Source organism: Rattus rattus, chromosome 10 (assembly GCF_011064425.1).
Source record: "Rattus rattus isolate New Zealand chromosome 10, Rrattus_CSIRO_v1, whole genome shotgun sequence".
NCBI lineage: Eukaryota > Metazoa > Chordata > Mammalia > Rodentia > Muridae > Rattus > Rattus rattus.
Genome location: NC_046163.1, coordinates 90,201,346 through 90,218,011, shown reverse-complemented (window position 1 = coordinate 90,218,011; position 16,666 = coordinate 90,201,346). Strand labels below are relative to the sequence as shown.

The window sequence follows — 16,666 nt, the reverse complement described above, 5'->3', positions numbered from 1 at the left end:
CCTTCTAACCTAGATGTTTCCCAAACGCTTCAGGAAGGAACCCTTCTACTATCATATATTTATCAACATCTGATGCTCTGAAACAATTCTCAAAACCCTGTTTGTGCACATAAATAATAAAATTCTAATGGTGAGTCCATCAACAGTCTATTTTAGTGTACTAGAGAAAATTAGTGACGATACTTCTCAAATATTTTTATTTCTTTATAGAATTATACTTTGAAATCTATTGTTATACATTATACCAGGACAGAAATGGGAAATGCTACCATGACATTACCAGGAACTGAAAGTACCCAGCACAACAATCTCATGCACTTTGAAGCGTGTTAGAGAGGACGAGGGCACCATTGGATAATGAACGACTGAGGAAAGGAGAGCCCTGGCCAAGTTACCTTTGGTCTCTTAAAGGCTCCTGAGCACTGGTGAGACATGGGGACTCTCCATTGCTGAGTTGGTGCAGTGTCCTTCTCTCCAGCTTCCTGGTGAGATGGCATCTAAAGGGTCTAAAGGCTCACTCAGCTCCCACAAGGAACACTTAGCTGCTGCCCCTCTTCGCTGCCTGCTGAACTACGAGCATTGGAAGTAGTTTCAGAAGGAAGAAGACAGGAAGCCCTGAGCGCTAACAGTATGTAAGCGTGCGGGGGTGGCAGGGAGGAGGCCTGCTGCGTAAGCAGTATGAAATCTGGAGTGCGTCTTCTTGAGAAGCCGCACCGTAACTAATGAGTCACTTCCTAGTTCAGTCCCCTGATAATTAGGTCACACCACTCTTTACATACAGCCATTTATAATACCACAGTCCCTACCACCCACCACTGCTACCTAACACGGGGTCTCCCGTAACAAGTGTTGCCTATGCTGACTCTGAACATGTGACCCTCCTCTTCAGCTCTCTAAACGTCTGAGACTAAAGACAGGCCTGTGTCACCACATCCGGCTTGTGATATAGTTTTCTAAAATGTAAGAAAGCACTTTGTGTTCTAAGACTTTATACACTAAATAATAAAATACAAAGAATTTACTGGCAATTTATAACCATTACAGTCAATAGCAAAGATTCATTCATGATTCATATAACAGTATGTTTTTCATCTGTCATTCGATATTTTAATTTTTTTCACCTTGAGATACCTACTTTAATCCTTTTTAACATAGGGTTTTAGAAGCAGGGACAGGATGTTGTCTAATTTTCTATGGCCTTCAACTCATGAGCTCCTGCTAAACCTCCCTAGTTCTGGAATTACAGATATCTGGCACCATGCCCAGTTTGTGCCCACTTCCCTAAAACACTTCCTAATTTAAACAATGCTGACTGGCATATTTCATAGGTTTTCATTTTGAAACCTAGTATAATGTTAAGAACATGGAAAAAATGCCTTAAAAAATAAAAATGTTGCCTAAATATCATTTAATTCTGCTATTCAATGTAAAAATGTAAGTTATGAGAAACCCTGTGCCAGACGAAGGGTAAAACCCCAGCGAATGTGTCAGGCTGAGCACAGCAGGGAGCACCACAGTTGCAGAAGCAGTGCCTTCTACAGACTGGAAGCAGCAACCCAGAGGTCAGAACGTACTTTGGAGAACACAATTTAAAATACAAGGACCTTTTCTGATGTTGGCCTGAAAACATTAATTATGAAGTTGGAGAGATGTCTCAGTACTTAAAAAGTAAATACTATTCATGCAGAGGACCTGAGTTTGGGTCTTAGCACCCATGTTATGCATCTCACAACCTCACAACCTGTTAACTACAGCTTCAGGGATCCAACACCCTCTTATGGACTCTGAGGACACCTGTGCTCACATGTTCACACACACACACACACACACACACACACACACACACACACACACACTTACTTACTTAAAATTAACCCCTAACAATGCACTGATTCCACTGTAGAAGAGGACTGTGAATTAAATTGTACAAGTTAAATGGTAAGTGTTCATACAGTGGGATCGGAAGCCACCTGAGGGTCTAGGAAGGTAGCTGGGTCCTGGTCCTGCCCGTGTGAGCATTGCTGCAGCAGATCCTTGGAGCTGCCACACAGACTGTTCCACAGTGATGGTAAGGCCTGTGTTAGGACTGGTACTTCTTGTTAAATGCAGTACAGTGCGTTTCCTGCCTTATAAGTAGAAAATAAAGTATATTTTGCTTATCTGAGATTACTCTTCTAGATGCATATTTCCTCATCTACCAATTTGAAAAATTTAATAACTTGTAAAGAGCTTTTTGTTCATCAATGTAGACTAGAATGATATAACGAATCAAAAGCAACTATCTTTTAAATCGGATATATACCAGCAAAATATCAGCCAAGTACTTCAAGTATTCTATAGGCAACTCTATACTGTATGGTCAATTTATGGAAAACTCAAATAAAAATTATTCAAATTGCTTCATACATTGGAATATACAAAGGGAAAAATGCTCAATCCAATGGGATGGCCGGCCTTTGGTCTGGCTAGAATATCAAGACAAAGAGTAGCAATTTGAGGATGTTGGCCTGGAAACCAGGAAGGGGAATAACAATCGAAATGTAAATAAGAAATACTCAAGTTAATAAAGATTAAAAAAAAAAAAGAGTAGCAATTTGATTTGAATCTTTATGATACTGTCAGGAAACTACAGCCTTTGATTTGGGGAGTGACACTGAAACAATAACCAAGAAAGCTGCAGAGTGGCCCAGAGTTTGAAGATGATCCAGAGATGGACAAAACGTAAAGGTGAAAGCTTAGAGGCACAAGCCAATAACTGCAGGAGCAGAAAGGGCAAACATGGCAGACAGCTTGGCCTTGAGGCTCCGTGAACCCCAGATTGCAGCCTCACTGTCTTCCTCATCAGATGCTCCAGCAGTCAGATACCACAAAAGTGAGCCAACGCTGGGGTTTATGTTGTAACCTGTGGTGTCCTCAGTCCACACTTGGGGATGACTTTGGAGAGCATCACCCCCACAGGTACATGAAGATGATAGTGAGGAGGAAAGGGCTGCAGGGGCCCTCAAACATTACTGGGAAAAGCTGTCAAACAAGAGAAAAACCAATAAAAATCATATAATACCAGTATCATTTCTAGCCTGTAATACCCAAAGAGAAAAGAAGCTCCTTGGAAGTGTCATAAGGAACTCATTATTCTGTGTTAACCAAAAGAAACAGGAAGCTCCATTATTTCAGAACACCTGTAAATCCAGAATGCCAGATGCAACATTATCTAGAAGAGAACGTACTGTGCATTATCATCCATCGTCTCTTAAAACTGCAGTGTTAACATGTATGTGTGTGATATACACGTGCATGACATGTATGCAAGTACATGGTATATGTGTGTCACAGCATGTACTTGGAGGCCAAAGTCGGAGCCTTTGAAAGTCTTGTTTTCTCCTGTGGGTTTCAGGGATCAAACTCAGGTTGTCAGTTTGTGCAACAAGCACTTTTACCGGCTGAGCCATCTTGCTGGTCCAATATCCATTTTCTTGAATCCTTGGTGGGACTTTTCTTTAAGGAGAAACAGAATGCAGATGCTGACTGACGGCTTCACCAACATCACATGAGATGGCTTTTGGGCTTGCCACACAGTTGGAGTTTCTTTGTTGTGAGCAATTGTGCCAGGCCATTAAGAAACACCAGAAAGATGGTCATGGACATGACAATCACATAGTGGCTGATGCTGCAGAAGGAGAAAAGAAACACAGAGTAGGCAAGGAGGTAAGGTTTGAGAAAAGGCACAAGATTCCTTCAATCTTTTTTTTTTTTCGGAGCTGGGGACCGAACCCAGGGCCTTGCGCTTCCTAGGCAAGCGCTCTACCACTGAGCTAAATCCCCAACCCGATTCCTTCAATCTTAATTGGAGAAATCTTTAACTTGGTGTACAAAACATGGACTTACAAAAAATGCATAGCATTAGAAAAGGTATCGCTGATTTAAAACAGACCCAGGAGCTAAGGAGGTGGCCCGTGGATGAAGTGCTTTCCAAGTAAGCATGAGAACCCGAGTCCCCAGCACCCATGTCAAGTCAGACATGGCAGCACATTCCTGCTGGAGGTGAAGGCTGGAGGATCTCATGTTCTCACTGGCCAACCAGCCTATCTAGGATAAATGGCTAACTGGGTACCTACTTAACATAGCAAAGTAGACCTGGCCACTAGGTTCTCCCAGTGTCCCTCAGTTCCTGTCTGTTACAGGGTGTGGCTGGCATACCATGCCCCCTACCCTAAATCCTCCAGCCCAGGAGGAGCTGGGCTGCTTTCCCCCAGTTACCCTTCTCTATATAATCCAGCCATTTTGCTTACCTGGCCCTTTTGTCTGCTTTATTCTAATTCTCTGGGTCTCCCCTCTTCTTGCTCCCCTTCTCCTCACATGGGCCAGCTCAGGGTCATGTTTACCCTGGGCTTTCAAAGACGCCTGTTCCTTTTAATTGTAATAACCTCCTCCCCCACCATACCTAGGAGTAGTCCTTTACTTCATTTATTTCTCTTTCATTTATCTGGTGCTGAAAGTATGAGATTGAAGTAAATGAGTTTTTCCAAAAGACTTGACCTCTCTAAACCAACCAAGCTGCTGACTTGACTCTCTTAAGGTTCGTTTCTGTTTGCTTTTGCCACCCACCACATTTGATTCCAAATTCTAGAGTCGGCATCTTCAGCTGTGACCTCCTTCTACCTACTCTAACAGTCCATCTCTTGCCTACTCAGTAAGTGTCCGCTCTCCGGCTTCTGGAGCTTTCTATGCACTTCAGGGCATCCATGACATAGGCATCTCCCTGCTATGCCCTCTGGGTCCCTATCATGTGGTCAATTCTCTACTTACTAAGATATTTACTCCTCTCCCTCTTTTGGAATCCTCCCATTTTCTCAAACCCCTCCCAGTCTACCTTTTCAGCAGTTTTCTCCTTTACTTGCTTACCCATCTGTCTCATCTTTCCTCCTCAACTAGGTAAATGTTCCCACAGAGCTGTCTACTTTATCTACCACAGTGGTGTGCCAGGATGCGTCTCTCGTCACACGGAAAAGGCCATCTCTCCTTTGCGTTTGCAACATTTCTCTCAGACAAGTCTTCTGTACGCTTGGAAAAACTTGGATTGAAATTCTAGTCACCATGACACGCCCTCTGCTCCTTCATTGCCTCTCTTCAGCTTCCTCTTTAACTCCCTCATCTTCCACTGAGAGCTGCCTGCTAAGTCCCACTGGACCTCCACTGCAACCCTCTCCTGACCTCCCCACCTCCCACACAGTTTCCTTCCCCTTGAAGCTGCTTGCTCTGACTCCTCCTTAAACCTTCCTATATAGAAGTCCCTGCTTGGGTAGAGCTCCTCTCAGCTCTTTCCTGAAAGTCTCTGCAGCTTCTCTATGCCCTTTTGGGCCTGCGACCCTTTCCTTGCCTTTCTCCCATTGGATCTCCCTGCTTTCTCCTAGAAGCCTCCTGGGCTTGTACATTGTGAGTTTCCTTGGCTCCCTCTAGGACCTGCCTGCTAAATCCTGAAGTTCTTTAAAGCCCTTCTAGGCCTCTGCAATCTTGTCCCTGCTGGAAATCCTGCAGCTTCTTTATGCCCCCTTGGCACTGGAACCATCCCGCAGGTGGACTTCTGTTTATCCTCCTGGTCCCTCATGCAAATGGCTTGGCCTCAGTATATATAGCTCTATGGCCAAAGATGGCCCAAGCCAGTTTCAAATTCCCACAGATTTTAACAACTTCTGCCAACACACAAATGATTCCAAAGTATTTTATCTCTAAGGTTTTTTCAACTTTCCACTCTTAAATCTTTTATCTCTATGATTTATTTATCTGTGCTCTGCTCTGAAGAAATCTTTTAAGACTATTATGCATATAGTCTTTATCTCAGGCTTTATAAATTCATTGAGTGTGGTTAAATAATCTGTAAAATCTGTAACAAAAGTCAGTTTAAAACTTGTAGCAAAAAGTTAATATTTAAAAAATATACATAGGTAATATTAATTTGCTGCACAGTATATGTAATTCAGCTCTTATTTAAGGAGTGAGTGAGTGAGTGTGTGTGTGTGTGTGTGACTTGAATCCAATTCTTGTTTAGGAAAACAGATGGTGTTAAAAAGCAACCATGTGGCTCTCCTCCGCGTTGGCTGACAACCTCAACAAAATGAAAACAAGCAACCAATGAGGGGCAGCCATTTTACTAAGGTTAAAGAGCACATGCCATGCAACTTCTCTTCATCTTAAGTTGCCTAAGCGTGTGGCTTTAAGCAGCATTTATAAAACTTCTCAGCCCTAATGAGCTCTGTTTATCATTATATCTGCCTTTTAGAATAAGGAGACAGTAGCAGGTTTCCAAAAAATTTTGGACTAGTATGGATTTTGTATCATGATAAAAATTTAGATTATAAAGGTCTACTAAGATTAGCAAGAGTTGACTTAGAGATTTACACTTAACTACTTATATCTCCACGAACTGTTCACCACCAGAAAATTCAGATAAGTAACAGCAAGTGTTTAATAATGTATACTCAATAAGTAAAACTTCTAAACTCTTAAGGTCTATTCAGGTTCATAGTAATATTTATCTAAGCTCTTTTTTGCTGCTTACTTTGTTAAGCTTTAGATATCTGGGTAAACTAAGGCATATTAAAAACTGTGATATTCTATAATGGTGGACTATAAGATCAGAAAAGTTCCTAGTCTCCCTTCAGACTGTATTTATGGTATAAACTTTCATTTTGAAGCTAAAGGATCTTCAATTAAATTTTTAACTCAAATTTTAAAGTTCAAACTTAACAGGCATAAAGCTATAAAATTCTAGTGTTAAAATCCTTGAAAAAAAATCCTAGCTATTAATGTAAACTGTTAAAGATAATTAAGACATACAGTTAATGTATTTAAGGTTTTGCCTAAACTCAGGTATATTTAGAAAATGGTCCTCAAGGTTTAATAAATAAAAAGGTTTTTGTGATTAAACATGCCAGCTCCTGCCAATACACCTAATCTCCTCCAAAGAAGATAATGAACAGAGAAGAGCACTACCCAGAGTCTACTTTAAGTGTGGCAAAGCTGGATCCTCTACCTCGACTGCCGACAAGCAGGACACTGAGAGGTTGATTGTCCCACTTTGCCAGCCTCCCCACTCCACAGGAAAGGCTGCAGATCTAGTAGGCCTGGAGTCCAAGACTGACACTGCCCTCTACCCAGCACAGAGGAACCTGGGTGACTGCCATTTTAGCAGACTTGAGAGCTGGTTGGCATTACTGCAGTGAACTTCATCCTTCTAGGTCTCTAATGGGCTTGAAGAGTAGGCGAGCTAGCAATAACTTTACCATCTTAACTTCAGCAACCATGGCTTTGGCTGCCTTCTCTTTCCATGTGTAAAATCAGGCCACAGGCCTCACTCTCCTAGAACTCCATGTCTGCCTATGTACAGTCTACCTCATTACCAGACTCAGAAAAGAAATAAGCTCATATAACAGATTTCTATGTATGTATGTACGTATGTATGTATGTATGCATGCATGCATGTATACTGTATTGTATGTATATGTATATATAATTCCTTCGTTGAAAGTAACTTATTTACAATGACTGTTCCCAGTAATCAACCCCCTGTGTCTCATAGTGAGTAACTGGATGGAAACCATGCACAGTTTATGTAAGGCCTAAGGATCCGAAACTGTAGGTTATGAGCATCTAAGACAGTTGTTTTGGGTCTAAGGTATTGTAAGGTAGGTAACTGCATGCAGTCATGCAGGTTGGAAGGTGTGAAAACTTAAGTGGTAATAAGACAGTGACTTAAAGTTTATTTTCAAAATTAAAAGTGAAAGAGCTTTCTTTCCCTCACTAAGCTATTGTTATAACAAGACTTCCAAAGCTCAGAACTTAACAATCAGTGGAGTTCTGGTACGTTCTGATAACTCTAGCTCTTGTAAAGTACTATTAATATCATCACAGTCACACGTTCAAAGGTTTAAATTTCCTCTGGCTGTCTTCTAAGTATAGACTTAAAAGTGCTTCCCATTTTTCCAAAAACATCTATAATATATCCAGTCTTCAGGATGTAGGAAAGAGTGTTAATGCTTTTAGCCAAAATCACTTTTATTATAGCTTTTACTAGGACTCAAAGGCATGAGTGTGCTGCCTTGTATATAATATGGATTTTTGTACAGGTTCCAAGCAGTGTTAGTAATGCTAGCATATCTAAAATTTATATCTTTTAATAAACTTAAAAAAACAAAAGCCTGGTGAGCTTCAGAGAATCAATTTGGATCCACCTTTCACAGGTCAAATGGACTCCACGTAAGTACTGTTAGTCACAGCCTGTCTCCCTGCCTGTCTAGTCCCTAATGCAGGATCTCTTCCCCTCTCCCAGGTCTTGGCACTTCCCACCCCTACCACCAGGATCACAGGCCTAAAAATTCCAAATGTAAATCTGAAAAAAATTTCCCCCAAACTCCTTAACTTTATTTTCTGTCCCTTGAATATGTATCTGTTCCAGCAGATTTCCAATCAACCAAAGACTGCAAACTGCTCCAAACTCGCCAGCTCTAGTTGCTCCCATTGGAATTTCCAACCAATCTGAGCTCCTGCATTCCAGATGGCTCCAAAGAAGCCTGTGTTATGCCAGTTGCGAGAGCCCCAAAAGACCACCAAGGAGCTGATTCCGATGCAATTGCACTAGGGTCTTTATTCAAGCTCGAGCTTGGGCCACACAGTCCTCACTGATGCAGCAGGACAGGAGGGTGAAACCCCGAGTCCAGTTTCAAGCATGCATTTATAGAGGCAAGCAAAGAAGCAAGGGGGTTTCCAGATGGCAGACATCTGACTGGGGGGCTATTATAGAATTTGTTGCCCTTTAAAATGATTGGCTGGTGCTGGGAGTCAAACTATAAACTGTCATAAGTAAATATCTTAAGGTACAACTGTAACTTCTGCTTTCCTTTTGATTGATGGTTGTTAGGAAGTGACCTGGAAACCAGTGTTAGGGTCAGGATTGGTGTTTAACTTGAGTTCAACATGAGTTCAGATTCTCTAAGATGGAGCCTGAACCCAAGATGGAGTTGGTCTGGTCTCTCTCCTGCACTTCACTAGCACCAGATAGCCCAAACTCACAAACTACTCCAATGTAGTCTGCACTTCTCCAGTCCCAGACATCCACAGAGCCTGGATAATGAGTGAAACAGCCTGCTCTTCCTGGCCTTGGCCAGCACTCCAGCTTTCTTAGATCCCCAACAAAGCTGCTCCAATGTCAGGAGGAAGCAATCAGAAAAGATTATACCGTCCACTGTTACTTATTAAAAAGTGGGGCTGTTAAGTCTCAAACCTGGGACAAATGGCTAATTGAGGTGCCTATTTAACACATCAAAGTGGACTTGGCCACCAGATTCTCCTAGCATTTTCCCAGTCGCTGCCTGTTCCAGGGTGTGGATGGCATACCAAGCCCCTACTCTAAACTCCTCCACCCAGGAGCTGGGCTGCTCTTCCCCCAGTTGCCTTTCCCTGTATAATCCAGTCATTTTGGTTCAACATGGTTTTGGCCCTTTTGTCTGCCCTTTACTCTCCTGGTCTCCTGGGTCTTCCCTCTCCCTGATCCCCTTCTCCTCACATGGCCCAGCTCTGGATCTTGTTCAGCTGACTCTCTCAGATGTTTATCCTCATGCTGTGTTCTCCCTTTAACCTACAGTAATCCTCCTCCACCACACCTAGGACCAGTCATGTCGTCCTTCTTTCTTTCTTTTTCCATTCACCTAGTTTCAAGAAGAGACTTTGCCTCAAAAGTTAAGGTGGAGGAAAGCAGTAGAGGAAGGCACCTAATATTGACCTCATTTGCTTCTACATGTACATGTTCTGTCCCTGCCCCATACAAAATAGATACTAATATTAAAAACCTAGAAATCAGTTAAATAAAACATAAAAAATATGTGTTTACTGAAAACGAGTTAAAATAAACAATGTGCACCAATTACATATTATTTAAGAACCCAAACAACATAATTCTTGGACTAAGATGGTGACAGATACAGCGCCTGGAGCTGCTGCAATGGCACTGCATTACAAAGATGCCTTTGACTCTCACTAGTGGCACTCACACTTTGCCATCAGAGAAACTCACTTCAAACACTTCCAGAAAAATCACTGTTCCCTGCCTCTAACTTCTGGACTACATGGTATCCACCGACTCCCCACATTTTGAAGTCCTTTAACAAAACTCCAGCTACTAAGAAAGACTACTATTCAAAGTCAAATTTAGTTCTGGGATTACAGGTATTCACACCACCATGCCTGGCTTTTTTTTTTTTTTTAAGGTAGGTGTTAGGGATCAAGCTACAAGTTATTCACCTAATGATCCAATTTCTTCTTTTTAAACATAAACATTGTTTATATAGAACATGGTTTGATAATCAAATCAGATATTTGGAAAGAAATGTAAGCTATAAGACCCTGACAGGCTTAGAGTAAAGCAGGGGCTTCACTCAATGACTCTAGTACAGTACTGCTCAAGCTAATCTGTGAATACCAACAGCAGAGGCTTCACACAATGACTAGTACAGGACTGCTCAAGCTAATCTGTGAATACCAACAATGGACCTGTTTTCAGTATCTACCAGTTACACTTAACAACTTCTCTTTAACAGTAGATTTGCCTGTTTTACATTCTTCATCAGAGGGGAGGAAAACATTGGCAGATAACACACCAGGCTAGGATGGGGAAGAAACGTCACTATTTTCTCTAAGTAGACAGCCTTAGTGTGAGAGAGAAGGCAGTTGATGAGTGGAGATAAACAGGCCGCTCACTCAGGAAACTAAAGGGAAGTAGACAGAAGGAAGACGCCTGGGAGGTGTCCCTCTCACACTCCCAATAAGTCCAGCCCATGGATGAGCAAGCCACCAGACTTTAAGGTGTTGGCTTTAATTTAGCTTTGGTTGTGGTGAGGCACGGCCCCTCAGAGCCAGGAAGAAAAGGTCTTCTACTCTGTGAAGAGTTTCTCTTTTGGCAACGTTATAGTCTTTAGACAGGACCTGGAACTGGAATGATAGTTGTCTGTGAAGGTTAGCTCTGGAAAGGCATGGTTGGAGGTTCTTACCTACAGTTGCTTCCAGACTGACCTTCTTATAAAGTTGATTTAAAACAGGAAATAAAGGTGTCTGATGAAATAACAAGGGCTACAGCCTTAGAAATAAGGCCTGCTCCAGAGGAGACTCCTGACCTATGAAAATGAACCCAGGTCCTTAACTAATGACCATATCTACTCTGCCGTAAGAGTTCTAAATCTTTCTCTATTTTTACTATAAAAAAGAAGGCAATGGAATGCTATGTCTGAAACTTTATTAACATTTCTCTGGTTATATATTTTTATTTTAATGTAATACTTTTGAAAAACTCATGCCAAAATACAAGATCACTTTTAAAAAAAAATTTGACAAAAATTAAGTGAGCTATGTTAACATTTTGTTAAACAGTATCTGATGACTGTTTGAGACTGATCTTACTTTACAGTCTTCCAAAGTTTCTTGTGGTACAGAGATTTGAGGAAAATAGAGTGTCAAAAAAATCAGAAACATAATACACACAGGGGGGAGAGAGAGAGGAGAGAGGAGGAGAGAGAGAGAGAGAGAGAGAGAGAGAGAGAGATGCACTTTCCTGTTCCCTGTATCAAGTAAGACTAAAAGCTCGGACATAATATAAAAGTAAGCGCAAGCACACTCTATGGTCAGGAAAGGGGCAGCAGGGAAGTAGCTAGGGTTCGTGGAGCCACTGAATACCACAGCTGAGTTCCTGGATTGCCTTTTGCCTCATACACCTCCAACCTAATTTGTAAGAAAGCAGCAGCACAGGGATGCAGCAGGCACAGGCAAAGAAAGCTCTCCTGGCCAGAAATATGAGCTCTGTAAGAGCCTCTCTCTAGTCAAGGGGCACACAAGAGAAAAGGCAGCCCAAGAAGACAAATTTTTTGTTTTTTTCACTTTCTAAGAACAGGTTTCTTTGTGTATTCCTGCTGCTCTGGAACTCATTCTGCAGTCAGGACTTGGAGATCTGCCTATCTCTGGGTCTCAAGTGCTGGAATTAGATGTGTGTCATCACTACCTGGATCACAGACAACTTCTATACAGTAACCGTTCTGCTTTATCAAACGCCACAAGAACCTGGTGCCTAGATGCGAATCTCACCAGTCTGCAATGGGGAACTCAACCCCATCCATCCTCCCTGTGCCTCCTACTCCACAGTGTCAGAGCATGACAGGAAGGGAGAGCAGCTTAGAGGACTCTAGGAAGGGCCAGAATGTGATAGCCTAGGAACAAAACATAAGGACAAAAGATATAGATAGCACAGGTTCACACCTCTCCCCTATATACACCACAAAGTGCATTCCCCAAAGACTTAGGGACTATGATACAAGATCTAATGACTCTTTAGAGTTCCAGAAGGTAAAGAAAAAAGAGAAACAGAATACTCATAGGAAAAGTAGCTGGGAAGTTCCATAACACTCAAAGACATTTATCTAATAGATTGCAGAAGCAGAATAAACTCAAAGCAATTTACACATGCCCACGGTAAAACAAAAAATTTGAATGTAGCTGAGAGAAAACATGGAGGCCAGAAAGGCATACTCTTTTCAAATTCTTGGGGGGGGGCACCCAAAATTCAATGAAAACATCCCCTTTTCTTGATGGAAAGAAAAATCCAAATATTCTCAGGTGACAGAAAAAATAGGGGGGCAGTTAATGACTCATACTTGTACTAAGAGAATATCTGCAGAAAATTCTCTAGCTATAACTAAAATGAAATAAAGAGTACTGTGTTGAAATTGTGATGAATGAACTTGGTAGGCAAATAGGTACAATAAGCTTGCAGTCCTAGGCTGCTTTTCCTTCTGTGCTAAAACATCATTAAAGCTGGATTTAATGTTAATTGGTCCCAAGTCAGAATCATCTGAGTAAGGAGCTTTACCTGTAGAACTGCCTGACTACTTTAACCAATGAACACATGTATTTGTGCTACTCTTCTAGAGAACCCTGCATAATTACTGACCAAAGCCAATCCAGGGAGGCAAAGGTTTAATTCAACTTATAGCTTACAGCCCACCATCAAGGGAAGCCAGGGTAGGAGCTCAACACAGGAATCTGAGACAGGTCAGGGACCATGGAGGAATGCTGTTTACTGGCATACCAAGCCCAGGCCTACCTACTTGTGGATGACACCAGCCACAGTTAGCTGTCCCTCTTATAGAAAATAGTAATTAAACTGCCTCGCTAACATGTCTCCAGGTCAATTCAATGGAGGCAATTCCTCAACTGAGGATCCTTCTTCCCAGCTGTGTTGAGTCGACAGAAGAAGCTAAATATGTGTCTTTACCTCTTAAGTTTTCTAAGTTATATTTGACAGTTGAATGAAGAGGATAGCTCTGGTGGGTTTCAAATGCAAGTGGGAGAGATTAAGTCTAAGACAGTTGCATTATAAATCAGAGGTGATAGCAAGATGTCGAAGGATTCAAACTAGTAAAATGGCACTATCTGACTGTGAGTAGCTGGGCATACATACTACACCTTGAGCAACCAACCACTTAAAAGGCCACATGAAAAGATTCAGGAGAAAGTACTATAGACAAGTAAAAATGGGGTGCCAGAAAACATCCAAACAAAATACAGGACAGAGCAGAATCAAAATACGTAGCCAACTAAAGCTGTAGATGTTGTTAATCACATTCAATATTATCTAAATAAGTGATTGCTAGAGGTGATTAGAACATTACTAAAACATATGCTGTTTGTAAGATGCTTCAGTTACAATGATTAAACAGCAGGTGAAGAGTAGCAAGATGAAGAAAATGCAGGCCATGTCCCTTGCACATATATAAATGAGCTCTCTTATGGATGGGATCTAATTCTAACCATGTTAGGATTAGGGTTTTACTGCTGTGAACAGACACCATGACCAAAGCAACTCTATTAAAAACATTTAATTGGGGCTTGCCTACAGCTTCAGTTCATTATCATCAGGGCAGGCATATGGCAGCATTCAGGCAGATATGGTACAGGAGGAGCTAAGAGTTCTACATCTTCATCTGAAGGCCACTAACAGAATACTGGTTTCCAGGCAGCTAGGATAAGAGTCTTAAAGCCCATGCCCACAATGACACACCTACTCCAACAAGGCCATACCTCCTAATAGTGCCACTCCCTGGGTCAAGCACATAGAAACCATCACACCATCAGATTCATTTGCTTGCATACATCTGGAGATGACTTTTACACAGTGTCTTAGGGTTTAATTGCTGTGAAGAGACATCAAGGCAACTCTTATAAAGGAAAACATTTAATTGGAGACACTTTCAGAGGTTCAGTCTGTTATTATGACTGGTTGAAAAGCATGGCAGCATCCAGGCATACATAGTGCTGTAGAAGGACCAGAGAGTTCTACATCTTCATCTGCAGGGAGCAGAAGGGTACCGTGTACCACATAGGGGTAGTTGGAGTATAGGAGATCTCAAAGCCTTCCCCAACAGTGACACACTAGCTCCAACAATGCCACTCTTACTCCAAGGCCACACTTCCTAATAGTGCCAAGCATTCAGATGAGTTGATGAGGACCATACCTATTAAAACCACCACACACAGTACTTTCAGTGTGCCTCTGTTTTGACTGCATCTTGTCCTATAAAGCCAGAGATGGAATTTTCCATCAGTGGCATGATGCTGGTGCTCAAAAGTTCAGATTTTGGAACATTCCATACTTGGGAATTAGGAGTGCTCAAGCTGTGTATCATGTAAACAGTAACAAAAGAAATGAATGGCTATATTAATAACAGAAAGTAAAGACACTGTTTTCTCAGTATTTGCTGGGAGAACAAAATGCAGTCAACAAGGATACAGGAGTCAACAACACCATCAGCCAACAGCACCTTACAGCTATAGAACTCTAAGCCTCAAGAGTAGCAGAACATGGTTGTTTTTAATGCTCATGCTTACTAGAAGCACCAACACCAGCGTCAACAAGTTTGTAAGAACTGAAATCATACAGATAATTTGTCTGACTACCTCACAATAAATTAATATTTGGAAATAACATATTTACATATAATCCATGAGTTAAAGCTATGCTTTTCCCCTTTTTGATGTACTAAATCAGGATCTCATTGTGTAGCCCAAGTTGCCTAGAACTTTCTATTTAGCCCAGGATGGTCCCATGATTTTCTTGCTTCCCTATCTCAAGTGTTGTGATTTTAGAGATGTATCACCATGTCCAGCTCAAAGACTCAGTTTTGAGAAAAAAATTTAAATTATGTTTGAATTGAGGGTGGGGAGATGGCTCAGTACATAAAGGCACTCAGTACTGAGCCTCACAACTGCAGCTCCACTCTTGGCATGCACATAGTAGAAAGAGAAAACTCACTCCTACAAGTTGTCCTCTGATCCTCACACTTATGCTATGTCATTAGTGCCCACACACAGAAACATGCTCATGCACTCATACACATGTGTTTGAACACACACACACACACACACACACACACACACACACACACAAATAAAATATTTAAAAATGTTTGAATGCAAATGAAATCAAAGTAGAGAAGCTCTGATGTAAATATGTATTTCCCTTACTCTGCCCAAGAGTGCAAACCACACACCTGATAGAGCTACTCAGCAATTCAGATACTTGACACAAGGCTAGCTAAAGTAGGCCATGGACTTGGATACAAACATGTAACAATTTTAGAAAACAAACTAAGGTAAAGACATTAAGACCTAAGCTAAGCAAAGAGTTCTTGGTTTTGATACTAAACACTAAACAAGTCTTGTTCTTAACACTAAAACTGGACTTCATCAAAATAAGAAACTTTTTTACTATGAAAGAGTTCTCCTTGGAAACCACCTGGATTTTCTACTGCAGACTTGCTTTTGCAATAATTCTCCTGTCCCACTTTACCAATCCACTTCTCACTATGGAAAGAACAGCCGTTACTTTACACACTTCACTTTTCTAATCCAAAAAACATAACAAAGAGCTTCTGAAATTTCTTAACTTGGGTCCGATATAATCTGAGGACTCTCAAATTCAATATACCTGAGATCCAGCTGTTTATCTCCTACACCTTACTTCAGCAGGTCCACCTCCATTCACCCATTGAGACAGACAATCTAGGACTCACTGGTGAGTCCTCTCTTTACTTCCACTTCATTTGGTCATCAACCAGTTCTCTCAATCTTGTTCATAGTTTAGGCTTTTGTCACCTTTTGACTTGCTACTCTACCCCATAGCACCAACATGTGTTCCACAACAGCCACCCAGCTAGCTATCTCCTATTCTTGACCGACAGTATGTCATCTATTTTGTGGTCAGTGTTTCAAAAGGTGGAGTAAATCAAATAATTTCTTTGCCCAGTAGTCCAGTGTTTTACCGAATTCCTCGCCATACCCTTTTGGGGTACATGTCATATACTGATTCTGGTTTTAGTTTTGAGGAACCACTGTTCAGGATTCCTTAGTGATTATACTAAATTATCTTTCTATCAACAAAGAACCATTTCCCTCACCACATCCTCATTTATTTTTTGTATTCTCATTGAAAACTGTCATTAATAACCAACTTTGGGTAGAAGGGGTGTGAATTGCAATGCACAATCCTACTCTGAATTATGGGCAATTCTCTGCATAGCACGTGGACTCCTCCATTGCCTTCAGAAACTTACTTTGAAAGAGGATAATCAGA

The 16,666-nt window shown here is 41.4% G+C and overlaps 1 protein-coding gene across 1 annotated transcript in view; it reads right to left on the bottom strand.

Annotated features, from left to right (window-relative positions):
* Positions 1-3,388: 3,388 nt before the first annotated feature.
* The window catches only part of Pign (phosphatidylinositol glycan anchor biosynthesis class N), a 148,862-nt gene continuing 135,584 nt past the window's right edge, over positions 3,389-16,666 (bottom strand). The window contains exon 31 of the mRNA XM_032914828.1: positions 3,389-3,667. Within this exon, the coding sequence (XP_032770719.1) occupies positions 3,544-3,667 (124 nt within the window). The 3' untranslated portion in view covers positions 3,389-3,543. The remainder of the gene's footprint in view (positions 3,668-16,666) is intronic.